Source organism: Theobroma cacao, chromosome 9 (genome assembly GCF_000208745.1).
Source record: "Theobroma cacao cultivar B97-61/B2 chromosome 9, Criollo_cocoa_genome_V2, whole genome shotgun sequence".
NCBI classification, from domain to species: Eukaryota; Viridiplantae; Streptophyta; class Magnoliopsida; order Malvales; family Malvaceae; genus Theobroma; species Theobroma cacao.
In genome coordinates, this window is record NC_030858.1 from 37029186 (window position 1) to 37037819 (window position 8634).

General features: G+C 37.6%; 3 protein-coding genes across 4 annotated transcripts; 1 reads left to right on the forward strand and 2 right to left on the reverse strand.

Annotated features, from left to right (window-relative positions):
- On the forward strand, nt 213–2262 carry LOC18590816. The gene is made up of 3 exons (XM_007016562.2): nt 213–1266; nt 1448–1990; nt 2094–2262. Exons 1-3 carry the CDS (start codon nt 397–399, stop codon nt 2214–2216), a joined length of 1536 nt encoding a protein of 511 aa, XP_007016624.2. The 5' UTR covers nt 213–396; the 3' UTR covers nt 2217–2262.
- On the reverse strand, nt 2344–4090 carry LOC18590817. Of its 2 annotated transcripts, none has more exons than XM_018127297.1 (2): nt 3527–4090; nt 2344–2828 (listed from the first exon to the last, which is right to left on the reverse strand). In XM_018127297.1, exons 1-2 carry the CDS (start codon nt 3693–3695, stop codon nt 2647–2649), a joined length of 351 nt encoding a protein of 116 aa, XP_017982786.1. In that variant the 5' UTR covers nt 3696–4090; the 3' UTR covers nt 2344–2646. The 2 variants fall into 2 exon arrangements, with proteins under 2 accessions (XP_017982786.1, XP_017982785.1); XM_018127296.1 differs by having other exon boundaries at nt 2344–2831.
- LOC18590818 (probable serine/threonine-protein kinase RLCKVII) lies at nt 4176–7504 on the reverse strand. Its single transcript, XM_007016564.2, has 5 exons — nt 7123–7504; nt 6141–6391; nt 5722–5911; nt 5212–5603; nt 4176–4738 (listed from the first exon to the last, which is right to left on the reverse strand). Exons 1-5 carry the CDS (start codon nt 7247–7249, stop codon nt 4439–4441), a joined length of 1260 nt encoding a protein of 419 aa, XP_007016626.1. The 5' UTR covers nt 7250–7504; the 3' UTR covers nt 4176–4438.

An 8634-nucleotide genomic window follows, 5' to 3' on the forward strand; every position in this document is an offset into this window, starting at 1 on the left:
ATTTAGAGAGATATACAAACTATACAAAGTCGGTGCAAGATTTCACTTTGAAAAATACCCGTATTCAATTTTTCATGGTTTGTATCATAAATAAATTTACTCAAACCATCAAAAAAAAAATTTTCAAACCCATGCAAAGAGGAAGGTATCAAAAGAAAGAAAAAATGTACATGTAAGAAAACGAAAATTCTTCTCTTTAGATCCGAATAATTCTCAGTCCAAGCTGATTTCTATAGCTATCCTTCTCCTTCTCCATGCTTTGAACCGAAAACATGGGAAGCATCAATAGCAAGACAAGAACAAGAACAACAAGATCATCAAAAACAACAAAAAAGCAAAAAACAAAGAAGAAAAACTGCAAAGAAATTGCAAGAAACTTTCACCCTTTAACAACAAATGACCTCTACGCAGCAGCGCATGCAACAGAGTAGCTTTAGAGGGATCGTCATTTATTTCTTCATAGCCATGGCTTTGCTTTACATTCTGTACTCGAATCTCCTGCTGAGCAATGACCGCAAAGATTGTCCTGATGTAACCAATCTCTCCACAAAAATTGAAGCAGCAGTACCCTTCAACTATTCCCCCACCACCTCTTCACAAGTTGAAAAAATTGTAGAGGAAAAGAAAGTAGAGCCTGTACTTGAACCAGCCCCAGGTTACCATCGATATGACTTAGAGCTGAAACACATTGCTTTCGGGATCGCAGCTTCCTCAAATTTGTGGGATATCAGAAAAGAGTACATAAAAGTATGGTGGAGGCCGAATGAGACTAGAGGGGTAGTTTGGATGGATAAGCAAGTAAGGACCAGGAGAAATGAAGGGCTGCCTGAGATTCGGGTTTCTCAGGACACTTCCAAGTTTAAGTACACAAACAAGCAGGGCTCGAGATCGGCACTGAGGATTTCAAGGGTTGTTTCGGAGACACTTAAGCTTGGAATGAAGGATATCAGTTGGTTCGTAATGGGGGATGATGATACAGTTTTTATTGTGGACAATGTGGTAAGGGTGCTTTCCAAGTATGATCATACACAGTTTTATTATGTTGGGAGTGCATCAGAGAGTCATATTCAGAATATATTTTTTTCATATGCTATGGCCTTTGGAGGGGGTGGATTTGCAATAAGCTATCCATTGGCAAAAGAATTGGCAAAGATGCAGGATAGGTGCATCCAGCGATATCCAGCATTATATGGCAGTGATGACAGGATTCAGGCTTGCATGGCTGAGCTAGGAGTGCCTCTCACCAGGGAACTTGGCTTCCATCAGGTAATCTTCGGCCTCTTCGATTTCGCTCTTGCCCTATTCACAATGGGAAAGAATGAAAATATATGAAATTATAAACTAGTTATAAATTTATAAAGTAGGATAGGAAAAGGAAGCCCTTCTTTATCTTCATTCAAGAATTTGGAAAGCGGGGGTAACTTGTTTTTTTCTTATGCTTGTACAGTATGATGTTTATGGAGAACTATTAGGCCTGCTGGGAGCCCACCCAGTGACTCCATTGGTATCACTCCACCACCTAGATGTAGTGGAACCTATATTCCCTGGCATGAAACGAGCCAGAGCCCTTGCACACCTGCTTGAAGCTGCCAAAGAGGACTCGGCAAGTCTGGTGCAGCAATCCATCTGCTATGACTCGAAACGATTCTGGTCAATCTCAGTCTCTTGGGGCTATGTGGTTCAAATCTCGAGGGGAGTAATGTCTCCCAGAGAGCTTGAGATGCCCACTAGAACTTTTCTTAATTGGTATCGGAGGGCTGATTACACTGCTTATGCATTTAACACTAGGCCCGTCGAAAGGCACCCTTGCCAAAAGCCTTTCGTTTTCTATATGAGCAAGATCAAGTATGATCGTGCTAGGAAGCAGACAATAGGGGTGTATTATCGCCATAAAACACGCAGCCGTTATTGCCGTTGGAGAATGGCCTCTCCTGAGAGAATTTATTCTGTTGTAGTCCTAAAGAAACGAGATGATCTTCGATGGCAGAAGGTGCACTTTCTACGCTTTTTCTATTCAGAATGTTATTGAGTAGAACACTGTCCAAAGAAATTACAGATGCTGTTACTAACTGAATCCCAATTTCGTTTTGTAGTCGCCAAGGAGGGATTGTTGCAGAGTTCTTCCATCAAGGAAAAATAATACAATGGTTTTATCAGTAGGAAATTGCAGAGAGGGTGAGGTTAATGAATTACAGACGAAAAGGGGATCTTCATAGGTCTTTTTTTTTTTTTTTATCTTCTTTTTTCACCATGGCCCAAGGCATACAGCATACAAGAATAAGTTTAATGCCAAGGGTCTCAAGAAGAACAGAGATCAGAGGTAATTTTGATACTCCAACAGGCTCAGGAAAGAAAACTATTTGCCCACATTACTAATCATGAAATGAGTCATACATGATTGCATGCGTTTCTCTCTTGTTGGTGTCTGTATTTGTAATTCAATACAAACAAATCAACAACAGTTTATATGCAGAATCACTTGTTACAGAAGGTTCCCTTACTATCTCTTTTGCCATATTCATGATACAGCAAAAGGAAAAATGTTGTACCTCTAATTCCATAAGGGGGGCACTTGAGATCCTAACTACAACATCGACAGAAAAGAGAATTCCTAAAAACTGTTTTCTATTTTCAGAAACAAATTCTTCAATTACTTTCACTCACTGCATGTGCTTCAGTTCCATTCCCTGTGAGATTCTGTGGGACTGAGGCGATTGGAGATGTAGCAGACGCCAGGATGGCGAGTTCAATCTGAGAAGTATTAAGAGGCAATGGCATTTCGACCGGATGTATGGCCACAATTCTGCCATCCTTGATCTCCACAGTCACTGCTTTAATTTTCAAACCAAAAACAAAAGATTCAGAGGTAATCAACACTGAGCAAAAGCAAGTTTTTGAGATACACGAAAGTAGTTTCGTCTGCAATTGCCTTTTCTTTTTCTTTATATCTGCTTTCTTGAGGGTCAAACAAGATGGCATAACCCCAAAAGCTATTTTACTACTGTCAGAATCAAAACAAATTCTGGCTTCTGAGGCATCCAATGAATAGAAACCAAAAGGAATGATCATTTAAGCAACTTAATGATTTTCTTTCCTTTTCATGCCATTTTTCTTGAGATCCAAACAAAGGCTACAGGACGATTTAGCAATAATTCTAATAACAGAACTGCTTAGAATGAGACTGCAAAAGCTTTAATTTCTTTTATTCTCACACTGTAATCACAATCAAGACACAAATAATGGTCTAAAGATTAATAAATAATAATTAACAGAAGCCGAGAAACTATCAAACAATTATTAGCAAAAAGCCAGCTTCAATTTAACCCATCAAAGAAATAAAGCCAGAAACTTTACTTCCTCACCAATGAACAGACAAGAAAGGGAACATTTGAAGAAAAACTAGAAAAGGGATCTTGAAAACGAATGCACCCAATCTAGGACAACATCAAGACAGACAGAAATCAGAATAAAGAAGGGAGAGCTTGCATGGTTTATTGAAAATCTTGCAGAAGAACATCAACGCTACCTGGACGAGAGAACCACCAGAGGATGAAGAAACTGAGTAGGACGACCACGGGAATGGCATGGGTCCATTTCTCTGCCAATGGAAACACTCGAGACTTAGAGGCCCCTCTTTCCTTCTTGGCAACTTTACCCTGTGGTAGCGAAACTGGAAGATGACCAGGTCTCATCATGTTTCAGGAGATCTGCTTTTCTTCAAGCTGCTTGAGAGAGAGAGAGAGATTTGCTGAAGATTGAGATGGAGAAAACGTTTGGCGTTGTCTTGTAGGGAGCTGAAGTAAGAGGGCTATGGTTTGCGGTTAGTTAGTTTGGCTTCTAACGACTTTAGGCGGGAAATCTTTTGGTATGCGACAGGAAGAGAACTTTGTGGGAATCCAAAACTTTTTCAATCTTAGCAAAGGTTTGGAATTAGAAAGCAATAACTGGGTGAACTCAGCCCAGCGGAGCTTAGCTGAAGCCTTTCCAAGATCCTAATGAATGCGGCTTTCTTTCTCATAACTGACGTTTAATGATATATAAGCTAATACTGAATATTCACTTCGTACATGTAAGACTGCAAAAGTGACTCTTGAGTTTGGAATTTGGGGTTAAAATTAACAAATCACCCTTTTCATTGTAGGATTAAGCACGAGAGCAACATGGGAAGGAACTCATCACTGTGAATAGTAAGGTTAATTTATTATTAGGTGAAAATGGTTCCTACAAAGAAGCATCCTACATACAAGGACCCCAACTCACATGTACAGCAGCAGAAGTGGGGGGAAAGGAAGAAAGGAAATCTCTGTATGTGAAGATTTAAAGATGGAAAGTGTGCCAGTTATCTTCTGTGATGCAAAAATTGATAACCAGGCACTGTGAATTAACACCGCTGAACAATATTTGCCACTTTCTTTTATTTCTAATTTTGTCCTCCAGCTCAGTAAGTCTTAGGCTCATGATCTGCAACTGGTCCTCTATCGTCATCCCTAGTCACAGCCAATGTAGCAGTGCTCCTGCGAGAGCTCTGAACAGGATTGCTTGGGTCATATTGCTGGGAGGCTAGGTAATTCAGAGCCATAACCACATCGGATATGGCTGGCCGCATATTAGGTTGCTCCTGAACACACATTGCAGCAATGGCAAGCGCTTGGTACAGACCTCTCACAGGGTATTGACCTTGCAGCAGAGGGTCAACCATTCGTGAAAAATTCCTTCGATCTCTGAACATGGGCCGTGCCTGCAAGCAAATAAGCAATTAAGCATTTATAGAACAGATCCAAGGAACCACTTGCAATAATTACTATTTCCCTTCATCAACTTGCCTTCTAAAACCAGTTCCTTAATTGCTATATAATAGTAGAATTATCAGCTAGAAGACACAGGACAAAAACTACACTTGGCCAAAAATATTTAACCCACAATTTCTTACAGAATTTCCTTATAAAATGAAGATATCAAAGCAAAAGATAGATGACACTTCCAGCAAACTTATTAAGGAAAAAATCAATTGAGATTATATACTACAAAACAAAACCAGATTCATCACTATCGCACTTTTAAACAGAACTACAATCCCAATAAATATGATAAACAGGCCAAAATGAGTGAAGACGGAAGAATGATTTTTAACAGACAATCTTAAAATGGAAATATAACCAATTGAAATATCAAAGACATTAATTAATAAAAGTGGAATAAGCTTTATCTTACCCATGCAACAAGATTTTGCTCCCCATGATCTCTTGTATTGTCGATTGCTTTCCTACCAGTAATTAGTTCCAAAAGGACAACCCCAAAGCTGTAAATATCTGATTTAAAGGTCAGCTGTCCAGTCATTGCATAATCTGGCGCACAATATCCATATGTCCCCATAACCCTTGTAGAGACATGAGTCTTATCCCCAATGGGACCCACTTTGGCCAACCCAAAATCAGATAGCTTCGGATGGTATCCCTCACCAAGCAAAATATTGGAGCATTTCAAGTCACGGTATATGACAGGGGGCTTCATTTTATCATGCAAATATTCTAAGCCCCTTGCAGCACCAGCTGCTATTTTCATCCTCATGTTCCAATCAAGTGGTTTTCTGCTAGGTGGAAGATCTGTAGCCATGGAGGAGAAACGATAAGAAAGTTCATGACATAATTGGTAGAGATATCATAAAAGGTAAACAGTAAAATAACAAGATCAGCACGGAAATGCTAAGAAGATTTTGCTTACCATGTAAATGGTTCTCCAAAGACCCTAATGGCATGTACTCATAAACCAGTAGTCTCTGCTCATCCTCAGCACAAAACCCTATCAATTTTACTAGATTTGGGTGCTCAGCCATGCTTAATGTCAGTACTTCAACAACAAACTCCCTAACGCCCTGAACACCATTACGATCAAGTTGCTTGATAGCGACAACCTACATCAGAAAAAAAAAAGAACAGCAAAGTAACCACCAAATTCACCAAAGATAATGCAGAACTGAGATATAATACAGGTTCACCTAGTATAATACAGGTTTGTTAAGTTGAACTGAGATATAAAACAATTAAGTTAAGTAAACCAAGTAATTGAGTAACAAAGTTTTGATAGGATATATTCATAATTTTCAACAACATTGACAGCAAGACAATATAAACTCAACTAACCTCGTTTGTTTTCTCCAAGAATCCCTTGTAAACTTTTCCGAAACCTCCTTCGCCCAAGAAACAATCCGATCTAAAGTTGCCTGTTGCAGCTGCGAGCTCAGCAAATGTAAATGATTGTGCCAGTTGGCTAGCTTTTCCATCCTTGGAAACCTCATCATTCAAATTCAAATTCTTTACATCCAACGATAACTGGTCATCCTTGGCTACCTCTTCCTTCTTTACACTCTCATATGGACTGACTTTCAGTGCGTCTTTTAGCAGATGTATCAAAAACCAAACAAAAAAAACCAAGAAAAAGACATAAGCCAAGGCCCCATGAATAGGAAAGGCCAAACAGAGATTTTTGTTTATAAATGGCCACAATCATCAATTTTTAAAGTGAACAAAGAACAAACAAGGACAAATAGAACACCCAGTACGGATTTTGGATTATAGAATTGATCTTTCTTCCCTATCATGCAAACAAACAAAAAACCTACTAACATAATTGCACATACAGCACATGTTAAGAAGATACTATATAAAAATTTCACCAATACATCATAATTAAATCACTACCAATCTGCTCAAAGAACATATTAAATGGATAAAAGAAGTACTTAAAACGCGAAGTCATTAGCTTTAACAATGGAAAAATATGAGATATAGAGAAAGAAAACATCATGACCAAAGAAGAATCCATTTTGATTTCAACACCCCTTATCAACAAAAAACCAAAGTAACGAAAAATTGTAAAAGAAAATTGGGTTAGGAAGAAAATCGACAACAAAAATGTTCTAAAATCGGATACCTTGATTTCCTAGGAGAACAACAGAAAGATCAAGAGTGGCACATATCGAAACAAAAAAACACAAGAAAAATAGTGATAACAGCAACAACAAAAATCAAACACATGATCAGACACAATGCATTTCATTTCACAAAAAAAAAAAAGAGAAAGAAAACAATAAAAAAATGCATAGAATTAAAACATATTCAATACCCGAACTGGCTTGTGTATGATCATGGTGTGTGTTTCTCTTGCTGCTGTAGTCACTCCCGTTCCTGTTCTTGTTTGTTGGCTTCTCTGATCTTTGGCTTGAATTCCCAGCGCAACAAAAACAACCCATACTCAATAATAATTATAAAACAATAATAATTGTAATTAAAATCTTTCCCTCCTTTTCTCTATTTTTCTTTCCCTTTCTCTCTCCTTCTTTCTTTTTTCCTGCTCTTTCTCAGCTGCACAGAGAAAATTTGAACCCCCAAGAAAGTACCAACAGAACAGAAGGAAAAGCAAATGCTTCGAAAGAGAGAGAGGAGAGGAAGACAAATTAGTACAACCTTAGGAGAAAGAAAATCAGAACGAAGGAAAATAAATTTTCATTTGAGGGTTTTATTCGTTCTATTTCTTATAATTTTAGGTAGTATTCAGGCGTAAACCAATTCAGGAAGACTCGTTGAAGACTAAACTCAAAAGAATGCGCCACGTCATATAGAAAAGGGTTTTTGGGTCATATCATGTGGGAGAAACAGTGCAGTAGTTTTTTGTCCGGTTCCTGTTCTTAAAAAAAACCCATTTGCTTACGTGGTGGCCTTTGATTGTCCCACAGTGATTCGGCCGCGAGTCAGTCGTCGCAACAGATCTTTGTCCTCTTGTATAGTGGAAAAACAAAATTTTCTTTTTTTTTTTTGTTTGTGTGAGTGCCACTTGGCAGGTGACGTATGCATCACAGCCAGCCTTTAATCACCGTCTAATATTTCAAATTTAAGGAAGGTCAAACGTTTCGGAGGGAGCCACCTGGATTGTGGGACCCACTGGCACACGCGGTTTTTTGTATTCATGATTCATTTAACAGCTGAACGGTGATCCACGCGTTTCAAAAAAAATTAAAAATACTCGCAATCAACAGTCTAGAGGATCCAGGCCAATGGTGCGGTTACATCTGTCAGGCTTGAACTGGGTTCCACAGCAGCTGATCACCGCTGGAATTTAAATTTCACTGTACATCAGTTGGTAAACGCTTTGGAATTCGGTTTAGCGCAGGCAGGAAAGTTCCAGCCTCCAGGAATTTTGCAATCCTTTCCCCTTTCCCATTTAATACTACTAATATTTTTAAAACTTAATTTCCCATAAATTTTATGCCTTTGTTTTTCAATTTTCTAAAATTTTCATATATTATTAATAAATTAAATATTATAATCTTGTTAATAAATAAAAATAAAAATTCAAAACCCTCAAAAATAAATATTTGTAATTTTAAAAATATTTATTTTAAGAATTTTAGAATTAATTTTTACATATATATGAAATAACATTATGTAATTCAATGATAATTTATAAATATTATATATTTTAATAATATTTCTGTTATATATTTGTACATACACTCTTTTGTTAAAAATAAAATGTTACCTCTCATATTTATACAATTCTTTAAAAAAAAATTATATTATCACTTTCTTATTGAAATCATCTTACCGCTTCATGTATTAAAAAAGTTATATTTATGAA

Bases quoted from the DNA above. Each gene is read 5' to 3' on its own strand.
- LOC18590816 (XM_007016562.2), top strand. From the start codon at position 397: ATGACCTCTACGCAGCAGCGCATGCAACAGAGTAGCTTTAGAGGGATC. The intron at 1,267-1,447 runs GTAATCTTCGGC...ATGCTTGTACAG, and splicing joins GGGAACTTGGCTTCCATCAG to TATGATGTTTATGGAGAACT. The intron at 1,991-2,093 runs GTGCACTTTCTA...TTCGTTTTGTAG, and splicing joins ATGATCTTCGATGGCAGAAG to TCGCCAAGGAGGGATTGTTG.
- LOC18590817 (XM_018127296.1), bottom strand. From the start codon at position 3,695: ATGATGAGACCTGGTCATCTTCCAGTTTCGCTACCACAGGGTAAAGTT. The intron at 2,832-3,526 runs GTAGCGTTGATG...TGAAAATTAAAG, and splicing joins CTGGTGGTTCTCTCGTCCAG to CAGTGACTGTGGAGATCAAG.
- LOC18590818 (XM_007016564.2), bottom strand. From the start codon at position 7,249: ATGGGTTGTTTTTGTTGCGCTGGGAATTCAAGCCAAAGATCAGAGAAG. The intron at 5,604-5,721 runs GTAAGCAAAATC...CCATGGCTACAG, and splicing joins TTTGGAGAACCATTTACATG to ATCTTCCACCTAGCAGAAAA. The intron at 4,739-5,211 runs GTAAGATAAAGC...ATTTGCTTGCAG, and splicing joins AGCAAAATCTTGTTGCATGG to GCACGGCCCATGTTCAGAGA.